We start from the raw sequence: 21202 nt of genomic DNA, 5'->3' as shown, positions 1-21202 counted from the left end.
CCTGCACTTCGGCACCTCAGCTACTCTGAGAGATTGGAGCGCCTGAGCTTGCCTAGCTTATACTACAGACGGGCAAGGGGGGACCTAGTTGAGGTGTATAAGCATCTCAGGGGGCACTACTCAGTTGAGTGTCCTTACTTGGAGCTGGCGGACGCTCGCCCCACAAGGGGTCACAGCTCAAGATTGAAGAAGCCGCAAGTCCAGAAAACTGTGAGGGCAAACTTTTTTGGAGTGAGGGTTGTGAACTCTTGGAACAATCTACCAGAGAGTGTTGTGACAGCACCGAGTGTGAGCTCTTTCAAGACAAGACTTGACCAACACTGGAGCGGGTTCAGGTACATTCAGGAGCCAGTGCATGCCCAGTACTTGCCAACAGTGCGTGACAGAGACGTGACCGATCGCCCAAGCGGCGAACAAGCCGATCAGTGGCGAAGAGGATAAAAGTAAAACGTAAAAGTATGTCTAAAAGAGAATTTATCTACAAGCTACAATCACTACAATGTAATATACAGCTTTTCCTACAATTACATTCCATTTGGACGATCGTTAGTTTTATGTAATTTTTACCATCTTAGTTAAATGATCAGGTTAAGTTAAGTTAGATTAGGTTATGTTAAATAGCATAAAACAGACGGTTGTCCTGTAGTGGATTCCTCCCCTACAAACGCTTTGTCACTGACTAGCCGACCCCTGAATTCCCCAATGTATGCCTGTGGTCTAGGTCAACCAGCACCGCCTTACATGACTGAGGTCAACTATTAAGCCACGCCTACCTCCGCTATATAAGACCTGACCTCGTGGTGACCTATCTCTTTCTACCTACAGCCACCAGCTACACCTCCTCCTCCGCTCCTGCCTGGCGGCCCTCGCTCCCGCCAGCGACCATGGCAATCCACAAGCTGGTCCTCCTCTGAGCGCCCTCACCAACCAGCTCTCTCTACATCACGCTTGTAACCACGCTGCCTTCCCAGCACCAAGCTGCAGTGTACATCCAATACAACATGTATACAGAGAGCACATTGTGAGTTTCCTTTCTCCAACCGATCCTGAGTGTGAACCAAACATCTCATAACCCTACAGTCCAAGTGGAATGCAATTGTAAGAAAAACCCATGACAAAACCCCTCAATGGGTTAAATGATCATACTCAAGGGGTTAAATTCCATCATTCACCTCTGTACTATTTACCTCGAGCTACAGTTCATCCCCACAACAGTCAAAATCCATTTATTGTAATCTTCTCAAAACATTTTCCATTCTTTCCTCAATGTGTTCTTACATCCATTCATATAAACAGTGTGTGTGTAATAATAATAATAATAATAATAATAATAATAATAATAATAAAAAAAATGAATGGGTTATTGAAAAACATTGCAGCCAGAAGGCTGAAAATATAGTTGCATTATTGGTGAATGGTTCTCTTGATTAACAAATAATATACAAGTAACATAAGTGATACAAATATGATATATGATAACTAGGTGGGGAGAAGGTCATACTACTGTACAGGTCAATTTAACATAGTGACAGTGCAAAAAGGTAAGATTGACTGGGAGTGAATATACTGGTTGATTACGAGTTGTTGATAATTTTTATAATGGTTGGGACTGGGCTGTTCTTATAGCGATCAGTTTGTGCTCGTATGGGCTGGATGCAGTTGTGGTGTCAAACAGCAATTCATGGACGAGGGATCTCGGGTGGTAGTAGGAACCGGTGTCGAGGATGGTGCAGAAGCCACTCACCAAATTTGCAGATGAGGTCGTGGTGATGGTCAGTGAGAGCCGAGAGGGTCAGTGTGTTGAGCACCTTTTTAGTTGACTTTTATTCAGTAAACTTTGTCGGTAATCCTTCGTCAAAAATTGCCTTACTGTTTACCATTGTTTGTATAATGTACTACAGTATACCTACACTGTCTAGGTACATTGTATACCTACACTGTCTAGGTACATTGTATACCTACACTGTCTAGGTACATTGTATACCTACACTGTCTAGGTACATTGTATACCTACACTGTCTAGGTACATTGGTTGTGTACCTGCACTGTCTAGGTACATTGTTTGTATACCTCCACTGTCTAGGTACATTGTATACATGCACTGTCTAGGTACATTGTTTGTATACCTACACTGTCTAGGTACTGTACAGTCAACCAAAGATGCACCGACCCCATCCTTGGTCTCATACTGGCAATTTTACGTGGCAGTACTTCGTAAAGCAAGGCTGTATGTAATGGTGATTGTGATTGGTGGATCTGTTTTTGGCTGTATCACTGTCAGGGTAAATATTAAACATTTCAAAGGTATTATTTTTATAATAATAAACTATTAATTGTTATTATGATCATGAGAAGTTTCCAAATGTTCGTATATTTACTTAAATAATGAAGAAATTATATTAATGAATTTGCAACTCAACTACAACGAGGGCTGCCACAAGTATACTGTACTCACATTATACTTCACATGCTGTACTGGTATTGTAACTATGTGGCAACTCTATTCCATCTAATTATTGCTGCAATCTCATCACGTGCAGCATACTTAATATTGGAAGAACAAATGCTGTCAACCTAGAGAAGTCGACTTGTGAAAGAAACTTAGGAGCACTTGTAAGCCCAGACCTACGGCCTAGAAAACAGTTCGTTAATGTTCGAAATAAGGCAAATAGAGTATAAGGTTTTATATCTAGAAGTGTAAGTAATAAGAGTGCAGAAGTCTTATTGCAACTATATCTTGCGCTAGTCAGGCAGAAAACCTCCATTATGCGGTTCAGTTTTGGTGCCCTTATTATAGAATGGATATCAATTCACTGGAGTCGGTGCAGAGAAGAATGACGAAAATTATTCCGGGACTTAGAAACCTTCCATATGAAGATAGATTAAAGAAACTAAACTTACATTCCCTAGAAAGGCGAAGAGTGCGGGGAGATATGATAGAAGTATTTAAGTGGGTGAAAGGAATCAATAAAGGAGATATAGATAAAGTTCTTATAATATCCGAGCAGGATAGGACTCGGAGCAATGGATTTAAGTTGGATAAGTTTAGGTTTAGGAGGGAGATAGGAAGGAACTGGTTCACAAATAGGGTGGTGGACGAGTGGAACAAGCTTAGCAACTTTGTAGTAAGTGCTGGAACGCTGGATAGATTCATGGATGATAGAGAGTGGTAGTAACTCTCGACAGGAGATGCCATGCACAGGCCAACCGGCCTATTGCAGACTCCTTATTTTCTTATGTTCTGAACTTTTTGAGATAAAATATCATTACCTAGACTACAGTAGTTCAGTAATCAGTAATAGATGGACCACACAGGACACCTTCAGCATAAGGAACCCTAGTGTGAGGTGCAGAAAGGTGACATGTTATTCTACTTTCTTCATTCATGTGCAAACAATCAAAGATACATACATGTCAGTTTATTTAAATATATTTACAGTAAGGCATTTCCTACATTCAGGGCAGGTCAGTACACACAGCAATTTCCTCTCCTATGCAATTCAGTTACTATACATCTGTGCACATTTGTTAAGTGATGCCAAATGACAGGTGTTTAAGTGTTATCTAAGATGTTCAAACTGATTTAGTTATACTGTAATAGGATGATGAATTATCCTGAATGATAAACAAACTAAATTTTATGAATTTAAAATTAAAAAGTGTCAGCCTCTCACAAGAATCTGTCAATATTAATGAAACGAAAGACTTCATAAACACAAAAGTGAATGGTTATAGTACACATTATAACTGGAGTCATTAGGACTGTGCCCCTGGCCTTGTGATCACTTGAGGATGGGAGCCTATCAGCTGATCCCTCGAGGCTAAAGGATCCGACTCATCAAGAGGAAGAGTTTTATCATCATCATTTTACTGCCATTGTCCACACTTGTGCGAGTCAGCTGCAGTTACGCAATGACGACTCTCCAAGTTGCACGATCTCTTGTAGTCTCTCTTGTCAGGTTCCTAACTAAAAACAAGAGAATATTCGAGTTGATAGCAGCAAATTGCCACATTTTGGTGCTTTCTTAAACTTGTGTCAATCAACCGAGATTTTTTTTCCCTAACTGCCTCTGGTTGGGGACAGACCTGGGAGTTCATTTATCTCTTCAGGTGTCCATCCTGGTACTGTACCTTGTGAACAAACAGAACCTTGAGACTCATTGTGTACAAGTATAAACCGACAAGATCTTGGACATGCTGCAGTACTGTACAGTATATTACAGTATAGTACAGTACAGTACAGTACAGTATAATACAGTATAGTACAGTACAGCATAGTATAGTACAGTACAGTATAGTACAATACAGTACAGTACAGTACAGTACAGAATAGTACAGTACAGTACAGGTCTGTCACACACATCCCTTCATTAAATACTAAATATATTCATGAAAACAATTTCATACACAATGATGTCTTCTTAACTTGACAAGATTATTGTCCACAACTTATGAGACAACTGATTATATGTGAGACACCCACTGTATTGTTCATGATATATGAGACACCCTGTACAGTATTGTTCATGATCTATGAGACACCCTGTACAGTATTGTTCATGATCTATGAGACACCCTGTACAGTATTGTTCATGATCTATGAGACACCCTGTACAGTATTGTTCATGATCTATGAGACACCCTGTACAGTATTGTTCATGATCTATGAGACACCCTGTACAGTATTGTTCATGATCTATGAGACACCCTGTACAGTATTGTTCATGATCTATGAGACACCCTGTACAGTATTGTTCATGATCTATGAGACACCCTGTACAGTATTGTTCATGATCTATGAGACACCCTGTACAGTATATTTGTGGCAAAAGTTTTACTGAATACAGTGGTCCCTCTATTAACGAATCACAATTGGTTCCAGAGTCGGTTGTTAACCAAAAATTTTTGTTAACTGAATCTATTATTTCAAGGGATATTGGGGAATTGGTTCCAACTCACAGAAAAAGTAGACAGTACAGTACATACAAAGTACTGTATACCGGTAATAGAATTAACAAAACATTAAATATAAACTAAATACAGTACTGTACTATACAATACAGTATACTGTACAATAAAAAAACCCCAATAGAAGACTGTATTTTAACTTACTCTGAGGTGTGTATGTCGTATTACTGGCAGCTTTGTGTACATATCAAACGGCTGATTGAAGAGGCAGTGATGATGACATGCCATATTCTTTACAGAGTGCATTGGTTCTAAGGCCTTCTTCATGTTTCATAATAATTTCTGCGCTATATATTATCAATATGTTAACTAAATTTCATAATAACCAATAATTTTAATGTAAAAATGCCAAAATATTCACGAGACCAACAAACTGGATGTTCATTCCACTGTAAACAAAGTTAAAGTGAGAAGCGTTGTTGGGTGATTTGAGCAGCTGATGGGCCCACAAAAACTGTTCCCTGTACTGTATATATTATCAATATGTTAACTAAATTTCAGAATGACCGATAATTTTAAAATAAAAAATGCAAAAATAATCAAGAGCAAAACTTTCTTGATATTTACTCCACTGGAAACGAATGTAAACATAGAACCAATTACTGAATTGGCGGACTAGCCGATCAGCTGATGCGCACAACAAAGAGTGTTTCTCGTAAGGCTGTCGTTAATCGAAGTTTTGTTCGTTAATGGAACTGAAAATCCTTATAGAAGCTAATTCGTTAACCAAAATTTCTTTAATTGAACCGTTCGCTAATCGAGGGACCACTGTATATATGTTTTTTCTCTAAAGTTGTTAATAAAAATTCCTGAAATCATTTTCATTTATTTCAGGCTGAGTCAGAGCAGCACAAGGAGAAACCCTCCCCTCCTCCCCAGCTTATTTCAACTGATGATTAATCGCTCTGATGCTAACCTAACCTAACGTAACATACCCTAACCTAATCCAACTGAACCTAACCTAACCTAATCCAACTGAATCTAACCTAACCTAATCCAACTGAATCTAACCTAACCTAACCTAACCCAACTGAATCTAACATAACATAAACAATATCTAACCTTCCCTAACCTAAATTACCCCCCCTCCTCCCCACAGGCAGTGATAGAATGGTTCACTTTCAGGTGACATAAGCTGTGGGGGTTAAGGGTCAAGTGATCAGAGTACTGTACAGAGGCTATGTCCCTCACTCATCATACCTCAAGTATCCATCAACAACTCGCTTCACGTACAGTACAGTACTGCCACAAATAAACGCTGTGTAACAAAGAACAACAATTATTTGATACAGTTCTTCTACAAGAGCTTTACCATTATGATCTATTAAGTTTGTTTAAAGCGATGTTGAGTTATCTGTAGGTGTTTCCTTCTTCTCTCCGTCGCTGGTTCGGCGGGAACGGTAACCTGGGTGCATCCTAGCCCACCATGACCAACGACTCTCTTTGGCTGGATCTGAGATAAATAAACCACATTATACTCAAGTTTTAATCATAAAAGACACAATGTATGACAACACTACGTAGGTGCTAGAATTTTGCTGCCATGAGTCGGGTGCTCAAATTTTACTGGCTATAGTTGGGTCAGCTGCAGTGAATTAATTCTTTTTTTTTTGGGGACATAAATATAGTCAACCTAGTCCGAAAGTGATAAGGTTAGTCAGTTCTGTACTTTACTGTATGTTCCACACTGATACATTTTAACAATTCTTTAACATTACTGTGCTGTTCTATACACTCAACAGCTCTATACAGTATAGTCTCGATTTATGAGGATTTCCTTTACGCGGTTGGTCATTTATGCGGCACCTGGCCAGATGCGGCAATTATTAGTTACGCGGTACATTCCGTCATTTACGTGGGAAGCGCCGCGGGCAGGGTGCGCGCAAGGTCGCCCAGTCATCAAAACATTACCGAGTTCTTCACCCGCCACCCACCACAGCCAGCCCAAGTCAGTGATAGTGAGGATATGGACTTTGAGGGGTTTGACAAAGAGGCCCTGCTAGCCTCTGTGGTGGATATTGATACAGGTGAGGGCCAATAATCTGCCCTCTGCCTCGAAACCGACCCCCCATCCCCGTGTGCCCAGCCATCTCTTCTACTACAACGTAGTTAGTGTCACTTATGTCACTTGTATATTATTTGTAATTCGTGAACCCATTCCCCAAATATGTAACTGTATATTTTCAGCCTTCTTGGCTGCCAAGCTCTTTCAAATCAAACCGTTAATTATTATTATTATTATTTTTATTATTATTATTAAGTGTTAAAAAACCTAATATTATTGATATTTCTCTTAAATATTAATTGTGTGTGCATACCATCATAAAATTAAGATGTTATTTTTACTACAATGTACGTATTGTGTCGGAAAAAGTGGAGTTTGGGGGTCAGCCTGGTCTCTATTTCAATTAATCCCATATGTTCTGTTATTTCGTTTACGCGTTTCTCGTTTTACGCGGACCTCCACGGGTTTAATTGACCGAGTAAACCGAGACTATACTGTACAGTATAAAGTTTTTCATAAACTTTCACAATTCCAACAAATTATAATAATGAGCTCACACTATAACGGAAGCCCCTTCCAAAATTCATTGGGAAAAAATAAAAGATGACAACTTCATAATTCACTTGTAAAACAACACAAAAAAGTTATAAAACATTACAACTCATTAAACATTGAGTCAGTCCCTCCACCATCATCAAGTACTGTAGGCACAATAATGAGCTGTCACTTACCGGCTCTGTGATGCCCTTCTGAGATTTCCCCAGAGCCTGACCCTCCGACCAACCCATCTTCTGCAGCAGTGTGTAGCCCTTGTTGTTCTCTCTCAAGGCTCTGAACAGAGAGAATTAACATGACACAGTATGAAGTTATAATATTTAACTACCAAATTAAATAATGAAGTTATAATACAGTACACTATTTAACTACAGCACCGCACAGCAAAGAGCAAGCAATATCTCCGTTAGCCAGAGTCCCTCAAACCCGGAACTCTACGATCGCCGGAATTTAAATTTTCTTGGTAAATCGTTCCCAAAGCCAGAATTTTCCAGAAAATTCTGGCTTTGGGAACGATTTTCCGAGGGGCACATTTTCCGGAAAATTCCGGGGATGGGGGATTTTTTTTCCTGCTCTGAGAGAGTCGTCTCGTTTCCCAGAAATCTCTCATTCCCGGAAGTGTTCTGCACCAACTGTTCCGACTAATGGAGATATATCACTGTACAGCCACAAGAACCATTAACCATAACAGCTATCTGGTATGACAATAAACATGATCACACATCATGGTACAGTAATGATCATGATCACACATCATGGTACAGTAATGATCATGATCACACATCATGGTACAGTAAAGATCAAACAATATTTATTAAAACAGTAGATTTACCAAAGCAGATTCAGTTAAAGGGTGCTTGTTTTAACCCTTAGGTAATGTACACAGTAAAGGGGAACTTGTTTTAACCCTTAAGTAATGTACACAGTAAAGGGGTGCTTGTTTTAACCCTTAAGTAATGTACACAGTAAAGGGGTGCTTGTTTTAACCCTTAAGTAATGTACACAGTAAAGGGGTGCTTGTTTTAACCCTTAGGTAATGTACACAGTAAAGGGGAACTTGTTTTAACCCTTAAGTAATGTACACAGTAAAGGGGTGCTTGTTTTAACCCTTAGGTTATGTACACAGTAAAGGGGTGCTTGTTTTAACCCTTAGGTTATGTACACAGTAAAGGGGTGCTTGTTTTAATCCTTCCATCTGGATATAAAAGTAAGGATTGTACAGTATATATGTATATAAATTAAAGAATCTGAAACAAATACAATTTACAGAATTTTACAGAACATGAGAACTAAAAGATAAAAGATTGATAGTGAAATAATATATTTATGATGAAAATAATCAACAGATGTAAGGAGGAATTTACTGCTGTCTCAAGAGTTCAGTCGTTATATGTTGAGAACATTGAATTAAACAGTGGAGATAGGAGCACCACAGTGGGCAAGGTACAGTGCTGTACTCACGTGTCAGTGGACGCCACCTCTGTCTTCTCGTATGGATTATCAGAACCAACTTCTTTGAGCCTCCTTAGAGCACGGTCAGTGTACTGTGTGTCTGTGGCGGGTACTTCACCTTGGCTGGTGACTGCATACTTTTTCCTCAGGGCTTTCAACTGTTTCTTTCTGGCCTTTTCCCGAGACTTGGCATCCTTGTAGGACATCACTGACCCTCCTGTTTCTGTTAAAAGTTTGGCTAACATTAACAGGTGGAAATAACAATTGATTACATAAAGTGACAATATTTTGGTAAGGAAATTTTATGTTGGACAAAGTTGTTATTATTTGCAACTGTAGTGTATTGTACTGTAGTATGTTATATAATGTTACAATAACTGTTCCTGTCAACACAGTATATGATTATATAATGTGTGTGTGTGTACTGTACTGGTCAATACTGTACTGTACTGTACTGTACTGTACTGTACTGTACTGTACTGTACTGGACTGTACTGTACTGGTCTATACTGTACTGTACTGTACTGTACTGGTCTATACTGTACTGTACTGGTCTATACTGTACTGGTCTATACTGTACTGTACTGTACTGGTCTATACTGTACTGTACTGTACTGGTCTATATTGTACTGTACTGGCCTGTAATGTACTGTACTGGTCTGGTCTGTACTGTACTGTACTGTACTGGCCTGTAATGTACTGTACTGGTCTGGTCTGTACTGTACTGTGCTGGTCTGGTCTATACTGTACTGTACTGGTCTGTACTGTAATGGTCTATATTGTACTGTACTGGCCTGTACTGTACTGGTCTGTACTGTACATCACTAAGTCCTTTCTTTCTCAGAGGCAGCAATGTGTCATTAACGTAACTCATTAGGTGATCCTTTACATGAAGTTTGTGGAGAAGAATGTGTTGTATAAGTGTAGGATCAGGTTAGGTGATGGTAACTCACTCACTGCATTAAGAGTTAAACCCAACTAGTAAAGTGGTGTAAGTGTACAGTACTGTGGTGACAACACGCTTCACAACTCACGCCAAGTGGTAATAACTATACTAAACATTTTATTTCATAAACAATTAGCAAAATTAGTTAAAAGGATTTCAAATTTGGTTCCAAATCTGACCTATAAAATAAAACTTGAAAGAAACCCCCAACAACTACACTTTCTCTTTACTGACCTGACTGTGTGTGAGAGGGGAGGCTGGAGATGACAAGGCCTGGCTCACACTCATTACAAGTCAGTCTTCCTGGGTGAACGTGACACTTGAGTTTCACAGCACCAAACTGCAGCATCCATCCATGGCCAATCTGTGGTAGTGAAAGGTGAAGTTCTGTACCAAGGTAATATTAACACATAAATTGAAGTACTACATGAAAAATGTATCATATAAAAACAAGATGTTATATCATTACCAGGTGAGACCTATATATGTGTGTGTGTGTGTGTGTGTGTGTGTGTGTGTGTGTGTGTGTGTGTGTGTGTGTGTGTGTGTGTGTGTTTTTATCTGGCATGGTAGTGAACAGGTGCTGGCTCTCTTACTTAACATGCAACACCTGTAGTCCCTTACTTGAAAGGGTTCTAGGGCTCACGTGAGGATTAAGCACCCCAATTTATTTATTTCAGGTGATCATTAAATGCCCTTAACCTAATGCTAACAATCATAATATAACATAACCTAATTTAACCTAATCTAACCTAACCCTACAATGTATTAGAGTGTTTAATCATCAAGTGAAATATGCCCGGAGAATGGTGACATAAACATGTCATCAATAATTCCTTAAAACCACAATAAAGTTGTTGTTTTTTACCTCCACTTCCCGGCTGGTCTCACGTGGGTCACTGAGGCGAACACCGTTGACAAAAGTGCCATTGTTACTGCCTAGATCCTTGATGAAGTAGTGGTGATCATCAGGGCCATTTGATCTGTAGCTAATTTCTGCATGAACCTTCAATACAGGGAAGAGAAAGTGATTATCTATTGCTGGACTACACTATGTACGTACACAGATTACGGTAAGTTCCACACACACACATACTGGACTACACTATGTACGTACACAGATTACGGTAAGTTCCACACACACACATACTGGACTACACTATGTACGTACACAGATTACGGTAAGTTCCACACAAACACATACTGGACTACACTATGTACGTACACAGATTACTCTGGCTAATATTCATAAATCAGATGCATATTAAAGAGATTTTTCGTTTATGATGACTTCAACCTTTGAGGATGATGACTTAACTCCTTGAGGATGATGCCTAACCCCTGATTCATCATACTTACAAGCAAAAGGCTCATCAAAGAAACAGGAGAAAACTAGATACTGTATAACAAAAAATTATATCATAAGGCCACAATTTCCTCCCCAGGCAACTTCAGATAGAAGACTTACATTTTACTGGAACATCATAATACAAGTAGATAAAAACACCTAAAAGTTTATTGGTTTAGTACAGGTGTAAGAGTATTGGTTTAGTACAGGTGTAGGAGTATTGGTTTAGTACAGGTGTAGGAGTATTGGTTTAGTACAGGTGTAGGAGTATTGGTTTAGTACAGGTGTAGGAGTATTGGTTTAGTACAGGTGTAGGAGTATTGGTTTAGTACAGGTGTAGGAGTATTGGTTTAGTACAGGTGTAGGAGTACAGGTGTAGGAGTATTGGTTTAGTACAGTATAAATGTGTAGTGTACGATGTGTTACCTTACTGATGCTGATGTCTGAGAGCTGCACTATGTTACGTGCTTCCCTGCCGACTGTACCACCGTCCAGTGTGACCAGGTGTAGGCTGGCCACCTTGATCCTCTCGCACTCACTCTCCACCACCATCAGTCGCAGAGAAGGTGGAACACGGGCTGATGCTTCTGTTAAAATACAAGGATACTCACTGTACTGTACTGTATCTTGAGAGAATACATACCAATGCCATAGTGATGGATTGTACAGTATAGTACATGTGGTATTGTAACAGTACAGTATAGTACATGTGGTATTGTAACAGTACAGTATAGTACATGTGGTATTGTAACAGTACAGTATAGTACATGTGGTATTGTAACAGTACAGTATAGTACTTGTGGTATTGTAACAGTACAGTATAGTACATGTGGTATTGTAACAGTACAGTATAGTACATGTGGTATTGTAACAGTACAGTATAGTACTTGTGGTATTGTAACAGCTTAATTCTTGTAATAACATTAACTTAGTGATAATTGAGACAGTCAGGCCATCAGGTACTAACTGTGGCTAACTCAGTCAAGTGTGGACAGTAGCTGATGATGATGATATTAGTAATAATAATGATGATGATGATGATGATGATATTAGTAATAATGATGATGATGATGATACAACCTTACTATTTATTTCTCCTAAGTTATTTTCATCATGACTTAGACGGCGAAGGTTCATTATTGAGCAAAAGTTGATTGTTTAATTTGATTGGAAATACTCGAGAGTAATATTCTGTACACAAACTAGAGTGGTGTTAAAATGTCCTCCTCACTACCTACCTTCCAGTTCACTACATTCCTCTCTTATCTCAGCCTCTTCATCTAATTCTATATCTTCTTCCTCACTGTTTATCATCTGTGTTTCCTCTCTTCCTCCTCCTTCTTCATCACTGTCCGTACATTCTCCCTCCTCTCTGTCTGCCAGCTCAGCGTCTTTCACTCTGGGTAATTTTTTCTTTTTGTCCTGAAAGCCATAAAAATCTTGTACTTTATTTACTATCATATAACACCGTGACCTAACCACAGATAAACACATGTACTACAGGGTTGTGATGAATAACCTCAAAACTAGACACACCAACTTATTTCACCTGATGATTATTGTACGTACTGTATGCTCGATTGCTACTGATACCTGGCAGTTAGCTTAGGTTATGTTTGGTTAGATTAGGTTAGGTTATGTTAGGGTAGGTTATGCAACAATACTTTGTTTGGTTTGGTTAAATAACGTTAGGCTGGGTCACGTTAATTTATGTTACATTACGTTAGGTTCGGTTAAGTGAGGTTACGTTAGGTTTGGTTCAGTTGGATTATATTAGGTTAAATTACATTAGATTGCTATATTAGGTTAGGTTAGCATTCTGGTGTTTAATCTTAAGGTGAGACAAGCTGGGGGATTAGTCTTCACGTGATATCTGTTTTGCAAGATTTATACAGGCTCTGAAGACGCTGTCCATAACGCAAGATTTATACAGGCTCTGAAGACGCCGCCCATAACGCAAGATTTATACAGGCTCTGAAGACGCCGCCCATAACGCAAGATTTATACAGGCTCTGAAGAAGCCGTCCATAATGCAAGATTTATACAGGCTCTGAAGACGCCGTCCATAACGCAAGATTTATACAGGCTCTGAAGACGCCGTCCATAACTCAAGATTTATACAGGCTCTGAAGACGCCGTCCATAACCAATATCATTAAAACTAGATAAACCCGACATAGAGTGAATCAGGTTAAGTGAGAAGTACAGTACTGTACAGTATTACCCAACGGTCGAGTTATTTGTTTTTTCTACCATTCATTAATACACATAGCCATCACACATACTGTACTGCATATAACAACACATGAACACAGTATCAATACTGTCTCATCACTAATGGTGAAAGATGTCAAGATTTGTGGCCAACACTTGAGATCTTTTAACCCTCGGAAAACAACAGCTCTGGGGGGAGGAGGTTCTCGAAGTGTGTGTCTCTACAGTGTCAACCTTCACATTCAGAAGCACACAAACAAGATAATACTGACTGCCTGACTCACACCAGTGGCTGTCAACATACAGTAATAAATCACATCCACCAGCGATGACAGCTCATGATGATGGCCTGACCTACCATACACTCTCCTCTACAGAGGTGTTATAGCTCAAATAATGTTAGCAACAAAGGATGATAACTTAGCACAAAATCATCATCATCATCATGACAGTAAGAGATGAAAAAGTACAGTACATCACTACCCTACCTATCACATGATGCTTCACGTCACGCAGGTTCATTTGTGCAAAGTTCTCCCATAGATCTTTCACCTGGGAAAACAAATGGTATTTACCTCACCCTATTTTAACTAACAGTCAACACAGTACAATACAGAACTACATTATATTATCACATGTCTTCAGTTTCAATTAATCCCATATGTTCTGTTATTTCATTTACGCGTTTCTCGTTTTACGCGGTGCTGCACGGGTTCAATTGACCGAGTAAATGCAGACTATACAGTACAGTACAGTACAGTACAGTACAGTATAGTACAGTACAGTTCAATACAGTACAGTACAGTACAGTACAGCACAGTACAGTACAGTACAGTTCAGTTCAATACAGTACAGTACAGTACAGTATAGTACAGTACAGTATAGTATAGTACAATACAGTACAGTACAGTACAGTACAGTACAATACAGTACAGTACAGTACAGTACAGTTCAATACAGTACAGTACAGTACAGTACAGTACAGTATAGTACAGTACAGTACAGTACAGTACAGTACAGTACAGTACAGTACAGTACAGTACAGTACAGTACAGTACAGTACAGTTCAATACAGTACAGTACAGTACAGTACAGTACAGTACAGTACAGTACAGTTCAATACAGTACAGTACAGTACAGTACAGTACAGTACAGTACAGTACAGTAATCGTAGACCTTAAACAACACAAAATACCACAAAAATCAAAGAGAAAAGTGTCCAAAATATCGCACCTGGTGGATATCCTTTTCCTCTCCTTCACTCTTCTCCAGTCTTCTCTTGCCTTGTCTCTTAAGAGGAACCTGAGAGTGGAACTGGTAGGCCTGGCTGGCGTGGTCATAGTAGAAGTATGTTCCAGTCTTGCTGTCGTAGTACAAGCCATTCTCCTGTATGTGAGGTGAGAAGAAAACAAACAATGTACTATGTAAGATGTTTGTGGCTTAAGGGGTGAGATAAAAGGGTTCTCATGAAGAATGGGAACCCCCTGTTATTACACCTAATGATGGGAGGGGTTAGGTCAGGTCAGGTCAGGTTAGGTTAGGTTTATGGTAGGTTAGGTCAGGTTAGGTTAGGTACTACACTCCGACAACTTGAGTCTTCAACTCTTTGGCTGCTGGATGAAATCGTCTGATGGCAGCGAGAATGAAAGTTGCAGGAAGTGTAGTGACAGGGTTAAGGGCATAACAAGACTACTGGTAGTCCATCAACAATTAGAGATTATGTAACTATCTAGTGTATTCTAGATCTAATGAATATAAATAACTTAAGTCAAAATGTGTCTGGGAGAGGAGTCATGGCAGCTACAGCTTCATGCATCTTGATGGTCAATAATTGTTGACGTCTGAGAGCAAGAGTGGCAGTACAGTGTGTTGTGGTATGAAATATTTTTTTATCTTATTATAATAAAAAATTGCAATGCAGTATTTTTCCCCAGTACAGTAAAGTACTTTTTCCTTAACCTTTTCTGTGTCAACCGCTGAGAGGAAGACTAATGATCACAGACGGGGATCAGCCCACCCGGGCCCTGGTCAATGACCCACACCAAGGCCTGGGGGGGGGGGGGTATTATTACAATAATAATAAAAAATAAAAAAATAAATAGAAAAAAAATTAATAATACTGTAATAATAAAAAAACACATAATAATAATGAAACAAATAAATGCAAAAATTAAAATAGGATCAATAGTGAGAAACAATATACCCTGTATGTTGTGTTGTGTTGCTAAAGTAAGAAACAATTGAGACCCAACAATTGTGTGTAAATGAGGCAGAAAGTCAGATCATCAACCTGGGAGCAGAGCAGCAGAGTCTACCATTAGACAACACATTATGCTTCCAATATCTTCCTGTTTAATAGCTGCCTACTACCTAACCTAACCTGACCTAACATAACCTAACTACAAATATTAACATACAGTAACCTAACCATCAAGTGAAATATGCTGTAGGGGTTAGGTAAAGTTAGGTTAGGTTAGCACTAAGGGGTTTAAGTGAACCTTCAGCTGATCATTCCTACTACACTGGTGAGGTACTCACAGCGTCGTAGTAATACCCGGAGGAGTAGTCAAAATAGAGTCCCAGTTCCTCTTGAAAGACGTAACCAGTGCCCTGTATGGCCTCGGCAGCAGCGGCCTTCACCTGCTCCGTCACACTCATCCCTCCTGATGCATCCCACGCGTAGTTCTCGTCCACATTTATGACGTCTTTCATTAACGTGTTGTCGTCCTTCGCTTCTGGCGTATAATGTTCGTAGTTGGTCTTACTATCAATACTTAACTTATCTAACTCAAAACTCTTTGGCATTTTAGTTTTTTGGGGCATTTCTGAACTTTCCGTCCGTTTGTTTGTTAAGGTAATTGTTGAGATAGTGTCACCTTTACGCTCGTCATCGCACGTGTCTAATTTCTTTACCGAGTCTTCGGGTAATCTCGAATCTCCTGGAGTTTTATCTAAGTGTTCCGGGTTTGATCTTTTCTTCTTCTTCGACACACTTTGTTTACTACAGTCGGTCACGTCGACCTTACTTTCCAAACTTTGCTCTCTGGCGTCTGTTTGTGCCGCCTTATGTTCCTGGCAGTCCCCACTCCTGGGCGACACTTGAACGTCATCGCCACGCCCTCCGTCCCCGTTTTCTTTGCTGTCGTGGATTTTATCTCTCTCGTCTGTACCGTTCCCCCGGGATACAGAAGCTTCCTCTGCCTTAACTTGCGGTGCGGAGGAAACCGTAGTCTGTTTAGCATAGTGCCCGGGCCAGTAGTGAGCGCTGGAAGGGTCGTGCTCACCGTAATACTGATTCCAGGATCCACAATACCATTTCTTCCAGGCTTGGGCGAAGTCTTCCTCTGTGGTCTGGCTGTACTCCTCCGTCCTGTTATGTTTGTTCTTCTTCACCTGTTGCTTAAGGTCCCAGATCTGTAATGTGAACAGTAAAAACACAATTACAGTCTTCATTTTGTATGTACCTATACTGTACAATTATTATCTAGTAACAATAATTATCTAGTGAACTAACATCTTACCTAAGGCTTGGGTTGGGTTGAGATATTTGAAACATGAAGCCGGAGGAACACAGAAACAACTTAATCAACTGGACACAATATAAAATAAAAGTCAACATACTTTTCTCTGACTCTGCCTTCATTATAACAAGAAAAAATCAAAGGGGTAAAAAAAAAAAAATACTGAACCATACCTTCAGCTTAAGGTAGTCAATATCTTGCTCGAGTGTGCGTCCTTTTGACACAAGATCCAACAGTTTTGAGTTGAGCGTGTCGATCATGGAGTCACGCAGACTGAGCTGAGACACGAGCAGGACTGGCCAGTCATCAAGGGACGGGTCGAGGTTCTGAAGGAACTCTACAGACATAAAACCAATTTCTACTTGCATTGTTGCCAGGTCAAAAGAGTATTCCTTAAATTCACTAGAGTCGAGGAGGTGAATGGCAGTCTGGGTGGCTCTGCTCGAAGATGGCGGCTTCTTTTTATATTTCTTTTTTATTTTCTGGCAATAATCTGATTCCTCAAGATCATCTGCTCTATTGCACTTATCTTCAAGCGTAGGAGGCACAGTCCCCTGATCTCCACCCAGGCAGGTAAACCTCTGCTCTCGGTTGTTGTCCAGTTGAGTCGACTCATCTACCTGTGCTGCAAGTGTGTGTACGTCGTCCACACCACAACCAACACTGTCATCCTCCATACTCTCACACACTGCTGCCCTCACAATGTTTACTGCACGTATTAGAGGCACATCAGTATCAACGTGGCCAGACACATCTCCACTTCCTGCCAGTTCTTTCTCGGCTTCTGTCGTCTTCGGTGACTCTTTCTCTGCGGCATTATCACTGGAATCGTCTTGTTCATTTTTTAAGAGATTTTCTTTCAAACTTTGTACCTGAACTATTGGAGACAAACTTTCCAACATCTCACTGTGTATCTGACCAGCTTGCCTTGTGTCTGAGTCAGCAACTACCAGCTCTGACATGTTGTCTAGATCACAGCTGGTAATAGTAGCAGTCATGGTTTGTTTGTTCTCTAAGTTAGGTTCTTCTGTCACTATTTCTTTATGTGTTGTAGCGGAACTTTCCAAACACTGTTCATCTTCATCACCATCTGAGTCTTCTCTCTCTAACAAAACAGTATTTAACTTGTTTCCTCCTGCTCCTTCCCTGCCTTCATCTTCCATTGTAAACACAGTGAGTCCATCAACATGAGAGGGTGGCGCTCCCTGGCCAGTGTCTGAGGGTGGTGATCCCTGGTAAGTGTCTGAGGGTGGCGCTCCCTGGTAAGTGTCTGAGGGTGCTGCTCCCTGGCCAGTGTCTGAGGGTGCTGCTCCCTGGCCAGTGTCTGAGGGTGGTGCTCCCTGGCCAGTGTCTGAGGGTGGTGCTCCCTGGCCAGTGTCTGAGGGTGGTGCTCCCTGGTCAATGCCTGAGGGTGTCCTGGTCAGTGCCTGAGGGTGGTGCTCCCTGGCCAGTGTCTGAGGGTGCTGCTCCCTGGCCAGTGTCTGGGGTGCTGCTCCCTGGCCAGTGTCTGAGGGTGCTGCTCCCTGGCCAGTGTCTGAGTGGAGGGCTGCTCCCTGTAAGGGTGCTAGTGCCTGAGGTGGTGCTCCCTGGTCAGTGTCTGAGGGTGGTGCTCCTGGCCAGTGTCTGGAGGTGGTGATCCCTGGTAAGTGTCTGAGGGTGGTACTCCCTGGTCAGTGTCTGAGGGTGGTGCTCCCTGGCCAGTGTCTGAGGGCTGCTCCCTGGCCAGTGTCTGAGGGTGCTGCTCCCTGGCCAGTGTCTGAGGGTGGTGATCCCTGGTAAGTGTCTGAGGGTACTGCCCCTGGTCAGTGCCTGAGGGTGGTGCCCTGGCCAGTGTCTGAGGGTGCTGCTCCTGGCCAGTGTCTGAGGGTGGTGATCCCTGGTAAGTGTCTGAGGGTACTGCCCTGGTCAGTGCCTGAGGGTGCTCCCTGGCCAGTGTCTGAGGGTGCTGCTCCCTGGCCAGTGTCTGAGGGTGGTGATCCCTGGTAAGTGTCTGAGGGTACTGCTCCCTGGTCAGTGCCTGAGGGTGCTGCCCCTGGCCAGTGTCTGAGGGTGCTGCCCCTGGCCAGTGTCTGAGGGTGCTGCCCCTGGTCAGTGCCTGAGGGTGGTGCTCCCCTGGCCAGTGTCTGAGGGTGCTGCTCCCTGGCCAGTGTCTGAGGGTGGTGCTCCCTGGTCAGTGTCTGAGGGTGGTGCTCCCTGGTCAATGTCTGAGGGTGCTGCCCTGGTCAGTGTCTGAGGGTGGTGCCCATGGCCAGTGTCTGAGGGTGGTGCTCCTGGTCAGTGTCTGAGGGTGCTGCCCCTGGCCAGTGTCTGAGGGTGGTGCTCCCTGGTAAGGTCTGAGGGTGCTGCTCCCTGGCCAGTGCCTGAGGGTGGTGCTCCCTGGTCAGTGCCTGAGGGTGGTGCTCCCCTGGTCAGTGCCTGAGGGTGGTAGGTCAGTGCCTGAGTGCCTGTGGTGCCCTGTGCCTGAGGGTGGTGTGCCTCCCTGGTCAGTGCCTGAGGGTGGTGCTCCCCTGGCCAGTGCCTGAGGGTGGTACTCCCTGGTCAGTGCCTGAGGGTGGTGCCCCTGGCCAGTGCCTGAGGGTGGTACTCCTGGTCAGTGCCTGAGGGTGGTGCCCTGGCCAGTGCCTGAGGGTGGTACTCCCTGGTCAGTGCCTGAGGGTGGTGCTCCCTGGTCAGTGCCTGAGGGTGGTACTCCTGGTCAGTGTCTGAGGGTGGTGCTCCTGGTCAGTGCCTGAGGGTGGTACTCCCTTGGTCAGTGCCTGAGGGTGGTGCTCCCTGGCCAGTGCCTGAGGGTGGTACTCCCTGGTCAGTGCCTGCTCCCTGGTCGTCCACTACAGGTGCCTCAACAGAGCCATCTTGCACCTCTTGGTAAGAAGCTTTGGTCTCATAATGATAACTTTGTGGGCTCTTCTCTTGTACACACGATTGGTTCACATCTTCATCAAGGGTAAGTGAAGTGTGATCGTCGTCTTCCTCCTCAACTACTTGCTCTGGATTGTCCTCACCACAATCCATGTTTTACAATAGTTTTTATGGCCAGGTTGGATCAATGACTCACGGCACACAACCGCTGTAAAGAAACAACACATGATAACAACATATTTGTAGCTGTAAGGAAACCAATTATAATCTCTCCCTCTACTGTACAGTCCTGGACACACAGACAGCCAAATATGACCAACACTCAGTATGTGGGAGTCTGTACAATTCCTTCATCTTTCAGAAATTCATTCATATCATTTTTGGTGAAATTTGCAACTTTACAAATTAAATCTTGTTGAGGTAGAGAGTATCCACAGAGGTGGTGATGGATACAGTCAGTGAGGGTATAACTGGACAGTATAACAAGATATATGATTATAAACAGTTGTGAGAGATACTGTTCCCTCACCATCAAAGTCAGCAAACATCATTTATTTGTTTGTGATTGTGATACAGTACTGTGATAGTTTTACATGAAGGTAAAAGTCTTATATATTCTTATAACTACTGCACTGTAGTGTACTCCCTATGATCAACACTCAAGATAGTACAGTACAGTACAGCACAGTACAGTACACCCAAAATAACACAACACAAAAGTGTCCATCAAAGAATCATATATGGTGTGTAATTAGCATTGAAAAACTAACTTAAATTTCCCAAGCATTATTAGGATAAGTAATTACCCAAATACTGTATAACTACATTCTATATTAATTTCCTATTTTTAACACACACACACACACACACACACACACACACACACACACACACACCTGTACTGTACTTCCCTGGAGATATGAGCACTAATCAAATCTGGAATCACCTGAAGATGAACCACCTTAATACTGTACTATGAGGTGGCCAAGTTAGGTTAGGTTAGGATTAAGTTAGGTTCGGTTAGGATTACACAAGAACATAAGAACATAAGAATGGAGGAAATTGCAGCGGGCCTATTGGCTCATACTGGGCAGTCCCATTTACACCCAACCCCTATTGCTCATATATCCGTCCAACCTATGTTTGAAGCTATCCAGAGTATTCGAGTTAATGATGATATTTGGTAACTTGTTACACTACTCTATTTCCAAACCAATGTTTACCTATTTCGCGCCTAAATCTAAATTTGTCTAATTTAAAACCAGTTGCGAGTTCGCTCCTGGTTGGATAGTTTAAGTACCTTTGTAATGTCACCTTTGTTTAGCCCCGACTTCC

At 41.7% G+C, this 21202-nt stretch overlaps 1 protein-coding gene across 1 annotated transcript; it reads right to left on the bottom strand.

The window, feature by feature from the left end:
- Positions 1–3406: 3406 nt before the first annotated feature.
- On the bottom strand, positions 3407–20020 carry LOC121857982. The gene is made up of 13 exons (XM_042354220.1): positions 19750–20020; positions 18818–19103; positions 17182–18631; positions 16026–16901; positions 14721–14873; positions 12513–12696; positions 11701–11861; positions 10795–10932; positions 10161–10290; positions 8990–9203; positions 7705–7804; positions 6281–6421; positions 3407–3967 (listed from the first exon to the last, which is right to left on the bottom strand). Exons 1-12 carry the CDS (start codon positions 20018–20020, stop codon positions 6293–6295), a joined length of 4092 nt encoding a protein of 1363 aa, XP_042210154.1. The 3' UTR covers positions 3407–3967; positions 6281–6292.
- Between the last annotated feature and the right edge of the window lie 1182 nt (positions 20021–21202).

This window comes from Homarus americanus, unplaced genomic scaffold (assembly GCF_018991925.1).
Source record: "Homarus americanus isolate GMGI-L3 unplaced genomic scaffold, GMGI_Hamer_2.0 scaffold39647, whole genome shotgun sequence".
Taxonomy (NCBI): Eukaryota; Metazoa; Arthropoda; class Malacostraca; order Decapoda; family Nephropidae; genus Homarus; species Homarus americanus.
This window is presented reverse-complemented; position numbering and strand designations above follow the sequence as displayed.

Excerpts from the sequence above, each read along its gene's own strand:
- LOC121857982 (XM_042354220.1), bottom strand. The coding sequence starts at position 20,020 with ATGGATTGTGGTGAGGACAATCCAGAGCAAGTAGTTGAGGAGGAAGAC. Across the intron at positions 9,204-10,160 it reads CCCCTCTCACACACAGTCAG|AAACAGGAGGGTCAGTGATG; the intron begins GTCAGTAAAGAG and ends AACTTTTAACAG. Across the intron at positions 6,422-7,704 it reads AGAAGGGCATCACAGAGCCG|ATCCAGCCAAAGAGAGTCGT; the intron begins GTAAGTGACAGC and ends TATTTATCTCAG.